Genomic DNA, 16542 nt, shown 5'->3' with positions numbered 1-16542 from the left:
ACATGACACAATGCAGACTTAGCAGTCAAGATGAACTAATTCTACTAAAAAAATTCATCTCTGAAATTTCCAGAACCTATCCAGAGTCATCTTCATGGTTCTCCCCTGGCCTGTATGTCTCATTCCTACTTACTGGGCGCCTCCGTAGTCAGGTGGGAAGGAGCAGCAGTGCGTAGCACACGCTTCTCGATTAGACTGGGGTTCGAGCCCGTCACCACCAAATACAGAGGATGTGGAAAGGTCAGGGAAAGACCACCGCATATTCCAGAAGCAATATGGCCTTAGTTGCTGATGCTCAAAAAACCAAATAACAACAACAACAACAACAACCTACTTACTGGCTATGGATCAATCAAAAGAAAATTGGAGGCGCTGGGTATCACTGACAACCCTCTGTGCCATTGCGGCTTCCCTGAAAACTGGGACCATCTTATGCATGATTGTGAAATCTACAAGGATGCGAAATCTAAAAGATGTACTCTACTCACAAGAATGCACTATCTTCCAAAAAACCTTGAGCACCAAGTACTGGAAAACAAAGAAGACTATATTGCCTTCAGCCACTTCGCCCAGGACCTGTTTGAGAAGCGGAAAATCCTGTCTAGGCCATAACCTTTTAACAATTGAACGACCACTGGATCTAAAAATCTAAACATCACTTGGACTTGACTCTACCTGCCAAACGGCAACCTATGCGGTGCTCACTTGCACTGTCACTTTTGTCCCCCCCCTTTGCCTGATAGAGACATCTCACCTGAGGATACCTTCGCTGTTATCCTCAAGGCTCATCCTATCTCCCCTCAACTATATCCTCACTTTCCTACTTTTTTTTTTTTTTTTTTTTTTTTTGTGGTCTCTGTCAGGAAGCTCAGGCAACCCTGGCAGAGACCTCCCAGAGGTTAGTGGTGGGCAACGTGGAGTCCATCAGGGGGCCCCACAGCAATAAGCCAGATGACAGCACAATCCAAAACTATACTTCATAAACCAACACACTACTACACAATCCAAAACTATACTTCATAAACCAACACACTACTCACACTTCTGGCCGTCACAGAGTACTATTTTACCACACAGAGTATATGGCACAGCTGTGGGAAACCACCAGAGGCAACCCAAACACTATGCCACTATGATGATCCCATGTTTCATTACCCATAACAATTCAATTCTGGAGATGAAAGTTTCAAGATCCCTTCCATAAAGCTCTAAATTTGCCTTATAACCACCATACTCTGAATTGCTTCTGTAGAGGGATCAGAAATATGGGGGCCTACCTTGCACTGACCTTAGTCATCCCTAAAAGTTTGCAGAGGGTGGTTATAACTGTTCCATCAAACATGTCACATTCTCTAGAGATTTGGGACACCTTTAAATATCTGTCATTCAGCACAAGGGTTTCCACAGCTTGGCCTTCCTGGGTGTGGATCATCTTCAATGGACTCTCTACCCCACTTGAATTATTTTGACCAGAATTTCACCCGGTACTCAAGGTGCACTGTTGCCATACACAGTCACCATCCTTTTGTGAATGGCCTTTGGTCCATTTCCTTGTTTGGTGAGAAACATGACAAGTGAACAATGCTCCAATTTCAGCAAATCCATAAAATGATACAAGTGTTTTCTTTCTTTCTGTTACAGCAGCACAACCTAAAAACATAGTGGGATAAAAATTAGTATGATTCAAGTTGAGATATGTAAGAACATGATAAATCATGAATCATTGAAATATAATCCTGGGAAGTACCTTGGGTAGATAATTTATTGAACACTCTTCATATGTCACACAAACTGACTCAACATTGCACACTATATTCTTTGCTTTCTATTCACATACACTACTCTAGTATACAAAATTAACATATACTACTCTATCTAGTATTTGTATTATTAAGGATATTTAAGGGGTGAGTAACCTGTATTAACAGTTAATGAAATAAAACATTTTCTATATGCAAATTTTGGAAAGTAGCTGAAAAACTTTCCAGACTACTCAAACTTAACTACTGTAGTAATTAAGGCAAATCTGTTAAAATTTGCTTCTCATTCATAGGTAATAGAAAGATACTGTATTTTCATGTTTAGTCTGTAAAAATAAAAATTCCTAAATATATCAGTGCTTGTTGCTAATTTTTATTTCATTATACTATTGCCCTACCGGTGACCACATTATCCAAAGAATAATAATACCTACCCAACATTTTGCTTACATAAGGCTCTATATCTACATCCTGCAAATGCACATGAGTATGGGCATGGTATAGCCTTAAAGTACTGTCTAAACGAATAGTAACCCAAACACCATCACCTGCCCAAGCCATTTGTCGCACTTGACTCTCTTTGCGAGGATGTGCATCAAATGATTTCTGAAATTAACCAAATGGAAGCATTTTACTTGAGTAATAATTAATGCAAATACAAGACATGAAATACAATAAAAAAAAAAAAAATGCAGAAAATTTTAAATGTAAAAAAATAAAGAAATTTAGTTATTCAAGCTTGAAGCTTATTTAAAGTTTTAGATAAAAGTTGTTGAATGACACAGTCATTTATGCTGGTATTCAAATAACTGAGCATATACCACTATGTATCAGATTTGTACAGGTTTTAAGGTTTTAGATAAGGTAAGTTGGAGTTGAATGAGTTAGAAATAAACAAAGCTATTAAGTTAAGGGGTAGATTAGTCCAGTGGTCTCCAAACTTCTTTGGTCGCGCACCCTTATTTTACTTAAAAGGACTAGTGCACACCCTGGAATAAAAAATTAAATATATAAGTTGAATATATATATTTTTTAAAAATCATTTGCATGAAGGCATTAAACAGGGTCAGTCATGAAAGCCTGGCAACCCAAAGGTCGTGGTTTGAATCCCACCCCGGGCTTGGATCAGAGTAGAAAATGCAAAAACCTTGGGAGGTGCAATATGGCCACAGAAGCCGATGCGGCAACAACTAAAAAACAAAACAAAAAGAGAGTAACGAAAAGTAGCCCCATCAATGAAACTACAATGCGATGCATGCACAAGTGGGTAAATGTATAGTACGTTACCTACTGTTAAAGATGAAGTTGGAAATGACCTCCTTGGGCTGCAAGACAGTGCTTGAGCCTGTGTCAGCAGTATGAAAGTTCTCCTTAATTCCTGAAGAGTGTATGGGTTCGTCTCATAAACATTACCCTTAAGGTAGCCCCAAAGATAATAATCACATATGGACAGGTTTGGGGAATGTGGGTGCCATAAATCTTTGCTGACAGTTCTTCCGTCTGGAAAGGCTTCATGAATTCGGCCCAGCAATTTGTGGGACGTATGGCAAGTGGCCGCATCTTGTAGAAATGTGTACCACACCACACTCTTCAGGGGTTAATTGTGCATAAAAGCTTTCAAATATATATATATATATTTTTTTTTATGTAAACCCCAAACACAAGAGGCATTAGAACCTATAGTACTTAGTACCGTGCTTGGGTTGGAGGTTGAGAAGATGAAAGAAGATATTTGCTGACATTGGACTTGAACTTCTGTAGACTGTAATTTTCAGGAAATACGTATGAAGGAAGGGGGTTCCAGAAAATGGCAGTTGAATGAATAAATGAGGAAGATGAAAAGTAGGTTCTGTGAGTTTGAAGTTGGACAGTAAATGGATGTTTGCTGGTGGCGGCACGTGTTTGGACTGTTTTGAAAGAGAGAGCGGGAATTATAGAAGCCAATTCAGAAGAACAGTGCCCATGGAAATATCTGTAGAAGAGGCATGCAGCAGAAACAGTACGTCTATGAGAAAGTGAATGGAGAGACTCTGGTAGAGATGAATCATTAATTAACCTAACTGCCCTCTTCTGAACAGAATCAAGAAGCCTGAGAGAGGTTTTGGGGCCACACACCCCCCAGATGTGGGAACAATATTCCATGGTAGGGCGGATTTGCGATTTGTACAGAGTGAACAGCTGTTTGGAAGAAAAGTAACGCCGAGAGCGAAAGAGAAAACCAAGTTTTTAGATGCAGAGGATGCAATATTTGTAATGTGCTTGTGCCAAGAAAGATTAGAAGTCAGGGTAATCCCCAAAAGAGATATATCATTTTGCCTAGAAATCGGCATGTCACCAAAGATAAGAATAGGAGCAGAAGACTCCTTTTTGCGAGATATAAGACAAGACTGAGTTTTAGAAGGATTGAAATCAACTAAGTTATCTTTACCCCACTGGAGAATTACCTGGAGATCGGCATTTAAGGAATTGGTAGCAGATTTTCGAGAAGTTGAAGCTGATTGAGCAAGGCAAGGTTCCTCAACATGGAAAGTGGAATGCAATGTGCTATCATCGGCAAAACTATGGATAGGATTTCCAGTCAATGGAAGAAGGTCATTAATATACAAGAGGAAAAGAGTGGGGCAAAGAACTGAACCTTGGGGGACACTGGCATTAGTGGAGAAGTTAGAAGACAGAGAGCCATCTACCATCACCCTCAGTGAGTGATGAGAGAGAAAACTGGATAACCAATTACAAAAAACAGTTGGCAAACCATAAGATGGAAGCTTGTTTAGAAGACCTTTATGCCAAACACGATCGAAAGCCTTTGAGATGTCAAGAGCAACTGCTTGTATTTCACTGAACTTTTTCATTGAATTAATCCATAAATGGGTAACAACATAAGCCAGGATATCACCAGTGGATCGACACTGATGGAAACCATACTGGCGATCGTTGATCAGACGGAAGGTTTCTAGGTAGTTTAAGAGTTGGTGGTTAATTGATTTCTCCATTACTTTAGAAAGAGTAGAAGTAATTGCAATGGGACGATAATTGGATGGGAGGGATTTGTCACCCTTTTTAGGAACTGGCTGGATATGAGCAAATTTCCAAGCAGAAGGAAAAATACCTTTGGAATAAGAAAGTGAAAAAAGGCGGCAAAGAACAAGAGTAAGATCAGGAGCACAGGTTTTGAGAACAAGTGGAGAAATACCATCGGGACCTGGAGCTTTCTTAGCATCAAGATTGGTCAAAATCCTTCTGACATCCTTTTGACAGAAGACCACAGGAGGCATTGAATGGAACGTGTTGGGAATGGTGGGAGGTGTTTTACCAAGATCATTAATACATGAGTTGGAAGAAAAATGGGATGCTAGCAGGTCAGCTTTATCTTTGGCTGAAGTGACAACAGAACCATCTGGTTTGGACAGAGGTGGGAGCAGAGATGGGCAAAAGTTGCGGCCAATAGCTTTGGCAAGGGACCAGAATGCTCAGCTACCATTAGGGCAAGAAGCAAGTTTTCTACTCTTAGCCTGTTCAAACTCTAGTTTGGACTGATTAATAACTGCTTTACAATTGTTGCGAACTTTGGTGTAGGCAGAAAATGAAACTGGAGAATTAGAAACAAGCCTTTCACGATATGCAACATTCTTTCTCTTGAACAGCCTTAGCACATTTATTGGAAAACCAAGGTTTAGGTAAAGAACGAGATTTTAAAGTGGAGTGTGGGATAAAGGATTCAATTCCTGCAAGAAGAATTTCACTGACACGATCTGAGCAGACGTTGACATCAGAACGTTTGAAACAGTAATCCGACCAAGGAAAAGAAAAAATATCGCAGGTCATCCCGTTTTGCATTCTTGTAATGCCAAACAACACAAGGTTGGGAATAGCCATGAGATAAAGGTTCCATTGGAGAAGAGACAATCACAAAGTTGTGATCTGAAGTGCCTAAAGGACCTCTCACTTCGAACATGTACTTAGAAGGGTTGTTTGTTAGAAAAAGATCAAGCGTGTTGGCTGTATGATTAGGATTGTCCAGTATTCCTGTAGGTAAATGGACAATCTGTGCAAGGTCATTAGTAATTGCTAAGCCTCAGTATCTCGACCAGCTGGATCGGTGTGACTAGAAAACGGAAGCCAGCTGGAGTTGTCAACATTAAAATCACCAAGGAAAATTATCTCACTGTTAGGAAAGTTGTACTGGAGAAAGTCAAGTTGTGGGGACATGCTGTATGAAGTCAAAAAGTGGGGGGACATGCTGTATCAAGTAATGAAATTTTTGGATACGGCATACACGTGGTAAAAATATACCCGGATCCTTGACATAACATGTCAAGGATCCGGGTACTTGGTAACACAGAGGGGCGGCATTCCTCCATGTGGTGTGGCCTCGACAATGCCCCCCCATATACACACTACTCAGACTCCCTCCAGTCACTATCTGGCAGAGTAGAGGTAGTAAGATTATACACTAGCTGATCCAGAAGCCTCCTAGAGAGTTACCAATAGGTTCAGTCCGGTGTACTAACTAGCGGCCGGCCTGTGAACACCGTTTTAGAGCTGTACCCTTGAAATGTAAGGAAGCTTGGATCTCACCACGATGTTCATTATAACCTCAAAAGTCATCCATCATACTGTATGATGAAAGAGATGGGGAAGGGTTGACAGGAACTTAACTCTGGCGAATAAACATGGATTTCACCACTTCAAGCTTTCAATAAGCAAAGTGGTGGTATTGCACCGGTTGATGAGAGTCATCTACCGCCTAGTACTTGGTAACACAGAGGGGCGGCATTCCTCCATGTGGTGTGGGTGCCACACCTCGGCCCCTGCTTATGTTGGTTCACACCTGGGTGGTCACCCAGGTGTGAACCAACATAAGGTTCAAGTCATTGCAAGGTACACGTCTGTGTTAACTGTTGTCTCAAAGAAGATGGGCCCTATAATCCACCGTGCTGATATCACACACCATACTCCGATTTTTTCATCATGAAGCATTTCTTCAAGGAGTTGGTGTGGATTTTCAATTGCCCAGTACCTTGTGTTTTGAGAATTGAAGTGTCTGGATAAATGAAATCAGGCTTTATCTGACATAAATTATTGAGTTGGATCGAGTGTCCAGTCAATGACACTGTTGAGGAGCCACCTGCAATAATTTACACGTTTCACTTTATCTGTCTCTTTTTAATTCTTGCACGCACGTTACACGAAACAGCTTCAAATTTAGAGAGTGCAGTACACGTACACATGTTGTCTGACTTACATTGACTTGCTGGGATAATTTCCGGGTACTCTTCCTGGGGCTTAATTTCATCCTCTTACAAATATCACGATCGCCCACTACAGTTGCTGTATGAATAGATGTGGCTCTGTTCTTTTTCGCATTGAGGACACTTCCTGTTTCATACGACTTCTTCATCAGTTGTTGCATACAGCATTTTGCTGGTATCCCGGCAGTGGGGAACTGTCCCGCAAACATTCTTCTTGTTTCCTTAAATGAACCCATACACACATATGCCTCAACAATTGCAACTCTTTCTGGAACTGAATAAGGCATGACGCAGAAAACCCTTACAAACACACACACAATCGTAATGAGACACAAAATGGATTATGTCCGGTAAAAAAAAAAAAAGTCTTCCAATGAGATTGACCTTGATACATGCTACTAATCTATAAAGGGAAGATTTGTTTGTGCAGGTGGCTAGTCACGTGTTGATTGGCTGGTGGTTCTTCCAAGCATGGAGCGGCTTGCTACTTTTTCGTGACTCACCCTGTATCTAAAATTACATTTATAAAATCATTTGTTTCATTGTTTGCTTGATCTACATTTGTTCAGTAAGTTAAACAAGGATGGAAGATATTCTCCGAGCCCGAAGTGAGCGCGTGGCTGCTTCGTTTCGGATATGGGCGAAACTAATGCCATGTTCAAACAAAGCAGCATGATCAAACAAAGCTGCATACTGAAGTATTAAAAAAACATTTATTTATAATTTTTATTTTCAATTGCGTTTTGAAAAACTAAAGTTCTCATAATTAATAAATATTGATTTATTGCAGATTATCTCGTGCACTCTACTTTGGAGACCATTGGATTGGTGCCTCCATAGCCAGGTGGGCAGGAGCAGCAGTGCGTAGCACACGCTTCTTGATTATATCGGGGTTCGAGCCCATGACCACCAAATACGGAGGATGCAGAAAGGTCAGGGAATGACCACCGCATATCCCCGGAGCAATATGGCCTTAGTTGCTAATGCTCCTAAAAACCAAATAACAAATACAACCACTGGATTAGTCAACATTTCAAAGGCTTTTGCCTTCTTCTGGGCTAAAATATAAAAGAAAGACAGGAGAAAAATAAACATCTAGACATGCAGGGTATAATTTACAAACTTAAGACAGTAAGGCTATTAAACCTTCTTTGAACCACAGGAGACCAACTACTACAACTGGAAATATATCATCTGGAGGCCTAGGAAGCTGATGGAATGTCCCTCTTAGTAAGAAACATAGTATACTTGAAGAAACTACCAAACAGCAAAGAGAGGGCCCCCACCTAGGAGATCAGGCAGGATTGGGGCTCACAATAACTGTGGCTCTGAGTGTCAAAGTCCTAAGAGTGGGTTTACATGTGATCCCTACATCAATTGGAGCCAACAATCACCTTGAATCAATAATCAGAAACAAGAGGTAATGGTCTTTGTTTTGAGAGCTGCAGGGATCATTTTGGTTGCACACCTCGTGTAGATTGGTCAGGTTGTGCTTTGTAAATTTGTTATCAGGCATCCCAGATATGCTATTGCATATTATTTAACAGCAGGGACCACTTTCTTGGTTTTCCCATCAGTCTTCTTAAGAGTGGGTTTACATGTGATCCCTACATCAATTGGAGCCAACAATCACCTTGAATCAATAATCAGAAACAAGAGGTAATGGTCTTTGTTTTGAGAGCTGCAGGGATCATTTTGGTTGCACACCTCGTGTAGATTGGTCAGGTTGTGCTTTGTAAATTTGTTATCAGGCATCCCAGATATGCTATTGCATATTATTTAACAGCAGGGACCACTTTCTTGGTTTTCCCATCAGTCTTCTTAAGAGTGGGTTTACATGTGATCCCTACATCAATTGGAGCCAACAATCACCTTGAATCAATAATCAGAAACAAGAGGTAATGGTCTTTGTTTTGAGAGCTGCAGGGATCATTTTGGTTGCACACCTCGTGTAGATTGGTCAGGTTGTGCTTTGTAAATTTGTTATCAGGCATCCCAGATATGCTATTGCATATTATTTAACAGCAGGGACCACTTTCTTGGTTTTCCCATCAGTCTTCTGAGTTTATAAATTGTACGCTATATTTCTAGACATTTATATTTTTTTCCCTTTCTTTCTTTTAGACTTTAGCCCAGAAGAGGGCAAAATGACCTTTGAAACATTGACCATGTTCCCCCCCCCACATTTTCCTTCTTCGATACTTGTTAATTATTCTCTTTAAAGTAAATAAAACACCAGAAAACATTCCCAAGCTACATTATATGAGATGTATTCAGAAAATGATAATCATTAATTTTTATCAACTGAATTGGAGGAAGTAGAAGACTACTTTTGCTTCTACTTGTACAGTTCCCAATAATGTATCCTAATTTTGTATAATCTAAATAGCTCAATTACATTATACACACTGGAAATTGCTACTTTCAGTGATGAATGGCTCAACTTTATTTTCATAATGAAAATAAGTAGTATGTGATTTCTGCTTCCACTATAATTGTTACATAATAAAAACTGGTGAGTACCACCACTTTCTAAATTCAGATTGTATGTCATATTAATTTACAACACAAAATTATAGTTACCAGTTCAAGTCATTAATAAGGGATGACCAATTAGTATTTGGGGCTGCCTATGAAATTATTTTTAAAGTAATATTATATACATACATGATAAAATTTACTATAAAATAAAATAAAATTTTATTATTTATCCACAGGTTTAAAAAGCAGAGTATGTGCAAAGTAAACAAGTGAATGAAAGAAATTGTCAATAAAAAAATTATCACTGCAGCCTGCTGAGTGGTCAGAATTGGTCACCCCATCACCATAACTGAAATAACTGTAGGAATACTTAATTATTTGAAATACTTTACCTCAACGGTGAGTGTTTTGGGATCTATGACATGGATACGGTTCCTGTAGCCACACCACAGCTTATTGTGAACTATAGTCATGCAGCGAATTGAGTGATGGGGACGGCCTAGATCAAGCAGATGAAACTTGGAGAGATCCCACTGGCCATCTGAATTCAGAATTTCAGTGATTTATTGTTAACAAGGAAGTTTCACAAAGGGGTTAATCTTAATGTTTTGTGAAGAAAAAGGATATAAAAACATTTCAGAAAAATCTCATCTTTTTATAAAAAAATCTTTCAAAAACCAGCTCAGATCAGTTATACTTGTTGCAAATATAAACAGTCATATATATTAAAAGGCTTATTTAATATATTAATTAATTTAATATATTAAACAGCTTATTATTAAATACTTATTTAAAACCAAAATGAATTTATGACATAAGAGGTTTGTGTAACACTTGAATATTAAAACTGGAAATTTATTTAATGCAATAATAAGTTTCTGGATCATTCTGTTGCCAATTAGCATGCCCTGTGTGTGTGTGTTAATTTTAATTTAAAAAATGTCCTTCAGTGGAGAATTTCAATTTATTTGAATCCATCTTAGAACTTTTTCTCATGCTAATTGTTTAGTAAGTTTGCCAAAATCTAATTTTATCTAAACTTCTTTTAATAAATAACACTGCACAATCATTTTAATGATCTTCTGTTAATGTAGACCTGCAGTCAATCTAAAAAAATATTATATAATATTCAAATTGTACTTGCTTTTATTTCAATAAACTCTGCACTGCCACTTCTAATTCAGTGGGATCTCCTGTCTCAAAGGGCCCATTGCCAAAATCTAATTTCATCTAAACTTCTTTTAATAAATAACACTGCACAATCATTCGAATGATCTTCTGTTAATGTAGACCTGCAGTCATTCTAAAAAGGTATGATACAATATTCAAATTATACTTGCTTTTATTTCAATAAACTCTGGACTGCCACTTCTAATTCAGTGGGATCTCCTGTCTCAAAGGGCCCGTCAAGCATTTTCTGACTTCACCAACCCTTAAATCCACAACTGGTAATAGTGATACTAAGAAAATGATTAACTAACAAAATGGCTTTTATAATTTAAAAATTACAGACTAACTGTTGTAATAAAGCTTGGATGTTCATCTCAATAAAGAGAAACAACAAGAAAAACTATTTTCAATATGTATATTAAAATAAAACTAACACAGCACCAACTACTTTATTTACATTAATAACTTAATATTAATGAATTAGCTTCATTCTGTAGATCTGCTGGAATGGAGGCAGAGAAGGGCAATGAGATTAGTGAACAGAACAAAAGGGAGGTCTTACCAAGAAAGGCTTCAGTTCTGCAGCAGCAGCATCTGGAGATTAGGCACCTGCAAAATGATCTGATTGAAGTGTTTAAGGCTTTGAATGGATTGAACTAGCTCAATGCCGATGACATTCTTCCTGTTTTTCAGAATATGCAAGTGAAGGGCATAAATTCAAATTGAGGAAGGATGTTTGCAGGACAGATATGCGGAGGTTTGCCTTCAGCCAACAGGAAGTTGATTGTTGGAACAAACAACTACCATTTTTTGTTGTGGAAGTGGGTAGTTTGAATAAATTCAAGAAACAACTAGTAAAATTATTAGAAGAGATAGACAGTGTGATGTGGGAAGTTTTTTTCCCCCCCTCTGGCTGTTGCTGTATAAGCTTGCTTTCTTGCATCATTTCCCACTACAAATCTAATATTAACTGCATTCCTCTCTAGATGGTTCAGCATTACTCCTTTAACTACTAACTTCATTATTTTCCCTGGAACAGAAGTCAAGCTGCTGACAGGTCTATAATTACTTACCTCATCCTTTGTGAACTGGAAAACATTCACCAATCTCCAGCCAGAGACTGCTCCAAGATACACACTCATTATCACAGCTAAAGCGTTGCTTACCTCTATTGCTGCCACCCTTATGCTGCCCCTCTATGTTACCAGGCAGTACTAGGTGGTAGATGACTCTCATCAGCCGGTGTAATACCACCACTTTGCTTATTGGAGGCTTGAAGTAGTGGAACCCATGTTTAGCCTCTAGAGTTAAGTTCCGGTCAACCATTCCCTATCTCTTCCATCATGCAGTATGATTGATGACTTTTGAGGTTATGATGAACATCGTAGTGAGATCCAATATTCCTTACATTTCGAGGGTACAGCTCTAAAACGGTGTTCGCAGGCTGGCCGCTAGTTAGTACACCGGACCGAACCAATTGGTAACTCTCTAGGAGGCTTCCAGATCAGCTAGTTTATAATCTTGCTACCTCTACTCTGCCAGATAGTGACTGGAGGGAGTCCGAGTAGTGTCTGGGGGGCATTGTCGAGGACACGTTATGTCAAGGATCTGGGTATATTCTTACCACATGTACGCCATATCCAAAAATTTCATTACTTCATACAGCATGTCCCACCCACTTTTTCTTACTATTGAATACACCACAAATTGTCAAACTAATAGAGCAAGCTTATCTGCGAAAAGATCTAAACCTCCCAAGCACTTCCCAATTCATTTCACAAATATACGTGGGTCTCAATTCTAATCTCAACGATGTCCATTTCCACTTGCAGTCTGCCAAACCCCATGTACTTTTTCTGACAGAATCTCAGTTATCGGTTGATTCAACTACTGCTCATCTCAGATGCCCAAATTATTCGCTGTATGATTCCTTTTGCCTCAAAGGTGGTACTTCTGCACATGTCCGTTCTGATATTCCTGTTTGGCAATTTGGAATCTCCTCTCTTTGATCTTCCCTGGCTTAAACTCTCTCTACCTCATTGCGTAAAATTCATCTGTTGTCTCTACCGTTCTCCCAATTCCACTAATCACTTGGAGCTCTTTGACTACCTCTCTTTGCAACTTGACTTTCTCCAGTACAACTTTCCTAAGAGTGAGGTAATTTTCCTTGGTGATTTTAATGTTCACAGCTCCAGCTGTCTTCCGTTTTCTAGTCACACCGACCCAGTTGGTCGAGATGCTGAGGCTTTTGCAATTACTAATGACCTTGGACAGATTGTTCATTTACCTACAAGAATACCGGATAATCCTAACCATACAGCCAATATGCTTGATCTTTTTCTCACAAACAACCCTTCTAATTACACGGTCGAAGTGAGAGGCCCTTTAGGCACTTCAGATCACACCTTGGTGATTGTCTCTTCTCCAATGGAACCTTTATCTCATGGCTATTCCCAACCTTGTGTTGTTTGGCATTACAAGAATGCAAAATGGGATGACCTGCGAGAGTTCTTTTCTTCTTTTCCTTGGTCAGATTACTGTTTCAAAACTTCTGATGTCAACGTTTGCTCAGATCGTGTCAGTGAAATTATTCTTGCAGGAATGGAATCGTTTATCCCACACTCCACTTTAAAATCTCGTCCTTTAACTAAACCTTGGTTTTGCAATAAATGTGCTAAGGCCGTTCAAGAGAAGAATGTTGCATATTGTAATTGGCTTGTTTCTAATTCTCCAGTTTCATTTTCTGGCTACACCAAAGCTCGCAACAATTGTAAAGCAGTTATTAATCAGTCCAAACTAGAGTTTGAACGGGCTAAGAGTAGAAACCTTGCTTCTTGCCCTAACACCGGCAGAATTACTTAACAAGTACAGGTCACTGTTGAACAAAAGCCGAGAATTAGGGTTGAATTTGAAAGTGTCTGCAATTCTGCCTAGACACGATAGGAGGGAGTATATGATGAGAGCCTTGTCGATCAATTTGGCCCTGGAAAGATTGTGCAAGGCTCAAGGGGTAGAATTTTTTTCAGCCTGGACTGTACTTGTTAACAGGAGAGATTGCTTCTACAGGGATGGGATACACTTAAATTGAAAGGGTGCAAGAATATTTGCTGATGCTATCGAGGCAGTGTTAGGTGGGTCGGAAAACTGCTAGCTTGGGGGGAAACAAAGACCAATAGATTGACAGTAGCCACTGGCAGACGTGAAAGAGATTCTTGCACTGCTTCTATTAGAATGAGCAGAAGCCTGAAAAACAAGATGCTTGATATTTCAGAGACTGCTGGGAGCCATTGCGGTACAAGTAAACACATGGGTTGTGTTAGGGTAGCTAAGAATAGAAACAGGTGCAGGTATACTTGCGTGTACACCAATGCTCAAAACATCAAAGGCAGATATTGTTGGGATATCAGAGACGTGGTGTCACACAGATATAAGGGATGCAGAACTGGAATTTGGGGAGTACAACGTCTACAGAAAGGATAGACAGGATAGGAAGGGGGGAGGGGTTATGCTATTAGTTAAGAAACACATAAAAACCAAGGAAGTGAAGCCAGTCGACATCGCTGGACAGTGCAGTGTTGAGTCAGTTTGGTGTGACATAAGCATTGGGAGATCAAAATTGAGAGTAGGAGTGTGCTATATGCCTCTGATGTGTATAATAAGAAACTGTACAGGGAAATAGAGTGGGCCAGTAAATCAGAGAGTCTTATAATGGGAGATTTTAATTTCCCAGATATTGACTGGAATTTGGGGGCTGGTCACTCACACATTAGCAGGGCTTTTGTGGATTTATTGGATGATTGTTTTCTACATCAGCATGTTCGGGAGGCAACTAGAGGGAGTAATACTCTTGATTTGATTATCAGCAGTGATTCTTCATGCATTAAGAGTCTGCGGATAATTGAACCACTAGGTGGCAGTGATCACAGTGTGCTGAAGTGGGATTTACTCAAAGAGGTAACTACCATTCCGTAAAGGCGACTACGATGGACTGACACAGTATTTAAATTCTATACAGTGGGACCAACTGATGATGTTACCAACGGCAAATTCAAAATGGGAAGCATTCAAAGAACTTATCTTGGAAGCTACTAGGCTTTACATACCAACTAAGAAATATTGTTCAAAGTTTAGGCCAAAATGGATGTCAGATGAACTAATGAGGCATACGGCAGAGAAGAAAAATGCATGGGATACTTACAAATTAACACATGACACAGAAGCCTATGATAGATACAAGTTGATATGCAACAAAGTTACAAAGGAGGTTAGGCAGGCGAAGGCAGATTACGAGAAATCCTTGCAAAGGGATGCAAAGAAAAACAGCAAAGAGTTCTTTACTTATGTAAACTCTAGAAGGAAGGGGATGAATCAGATTGGTCCACTTGATATTGATGGGTCAACTGTTGAAGATCCTGCTCAGGTAGCTAACAAACTAAATGAATATTTTGCATCGACATTCACACATGAGGAGTTATTCAGCGAGGGGAAAGCCAGAGGTGTATTCAACTCTAGCAGTAAGCTACAGAATCTTGAAATAACTGGGAGTAAAGTGGAGGAGAAATTGTTGAAGATAAACAAAAGAAAGGCACCCGGGGTGGATGGGATCTATCCAGTTATATTAAAGGAGGCAGCAAAGGAAGTAAGCAAACCCTTAGCCATAATAATGAGAGCTTCTTTGGACTCAGGGGAGGTACCCATGGTCTGGAGATGTGCAAATGTGACCCCAATTCACAAAGGAGGATCAAAGGCTGAAACAAATAATTATAGACCTGTGAGCTTAACTTCTGTTCCAGGAAAATTAATGGAGGCACTGGTTAAAGAAGCACTGCAGGATCATTTATACAAGATTTCAGTTATAGCTCGGACACAGCATGGTTTTGTTACGGGGAAGTCTTGCCTGACCAATTTGATTGGATACTATGATGCAGTCACAAAAGAACTGGATGCAGGGAATAGCTTTGATATTAGATATTATATACTTGGATCTTAGAAAGGCTTTTGATACTGTTGCACATGGAAGACTGCTACACAAATTGGAGCAGTGTGACATTGGAGGCAAATTGCTGCTATGGATAAAGGGGTGGTTGAGGGGGAGATGATAGAGAGTGGTAATCAATGGACACTGCTCATCGTGGACTAATGTTATTAGTGGAGTCCCTCAGGGCTCAGTGTTGGGTCCATTATTGTTTTCTGTATTTATAAATGATATTGATGATGGTATATCAAGCTTAATGTCCAAGTTTGCAGAAGATACAAAGGTTGGCAGGGTTGTCAAGGACACTAATGACACTATGCTGCTGCAACAGGATCTGGAAAGGTTGAGCAGATGGGCTTCGAGGTGGCAAATGAAGTTTAACATTGACAAATGTAAAGTACTGCACATGGGAAACAGCAACCCCAGAGCAACGAATCAACTCTGTGGTACTACACTGACAGTGGTAGAGAATGAAAGGGACTTGGGGGTGGTTGTGCAGGCAGATATGAAGTTCTCTGAGCAGTGCAGACGGGCTGCAAGAGTAGCTCATGGAGTATTGTCAATGATATACAGGAATTTTTCCAGCAGGGATAAGGAGGTGATTATTCCCTTGTATAAGGCAATGGTCAGGCCACACCTAGAGTACCGTATACAGGTCTGGAGGCCTCATTTCAAGAAGGATGTAGAGCTGCTGGAACGAGTACAGAGAAGGGCAACAAGATTAGTGAATGGAACAAAGGGGTGCTCTTACGAAGAAAGGCTTAAGTTTTGCAATTTACAGTGTCTGGAGACTAGGCGCCAGCGAGGTGATCTGATAGAGGTGTACAAAGATGTGATACAAAGCCTTGAATGGTTTGAGCATGCTCAATGCTGATGGGATTCTTCCTCTAGCTCAGAATAATCA

General features: G+C 39.7%; 1 protein-coding gene across 1 annotated transcript in view; it reads right to left on the bottom strand.

Moving 5' to 3' along the window:
• LOC150079667 (C-Jun-amino-terminal kinase-interacting protein 4-like) overlaps positions 1-16542 on the bottom strand; it is a 540406-nt gene that overhangs the window by 81621 nt on the left and 442243 nt on the right. The window contains exons 25-26 of the mRNA XM_090383158.1: positions 9886-10034; positions 2195-2366 (exon numbers count right to left, since the gene is read on the bottom strand). Coding sequence (XP_090239284.1) covers positions 2195-2366; positions 9886-10034 — 321 coding nt within the window. The remainder of the gene's footprint in view (positions 1-2194; positions 2367-9885; positions 10035-16542) is intronic.

Source organism: Mastigoproctus giganteus, chromosome 10 (genome assembly GCF_048544385.1).
Source record: "Mastigoproctus giganteus isolate SK-2022 chromosome 10, ASM4854438v1, whole genome shotgun sequence".
Taxonomy (NCBI): Eukaryota; Metazoa; Arthropoda; class Arachnida; order Uropygi; family Thelyphonidae; genus Mastigoproctus; species Mastigoproctus giganteus.
This window is presented reverse-complemented; position numbering and strand designations above follow the sequence as displayed.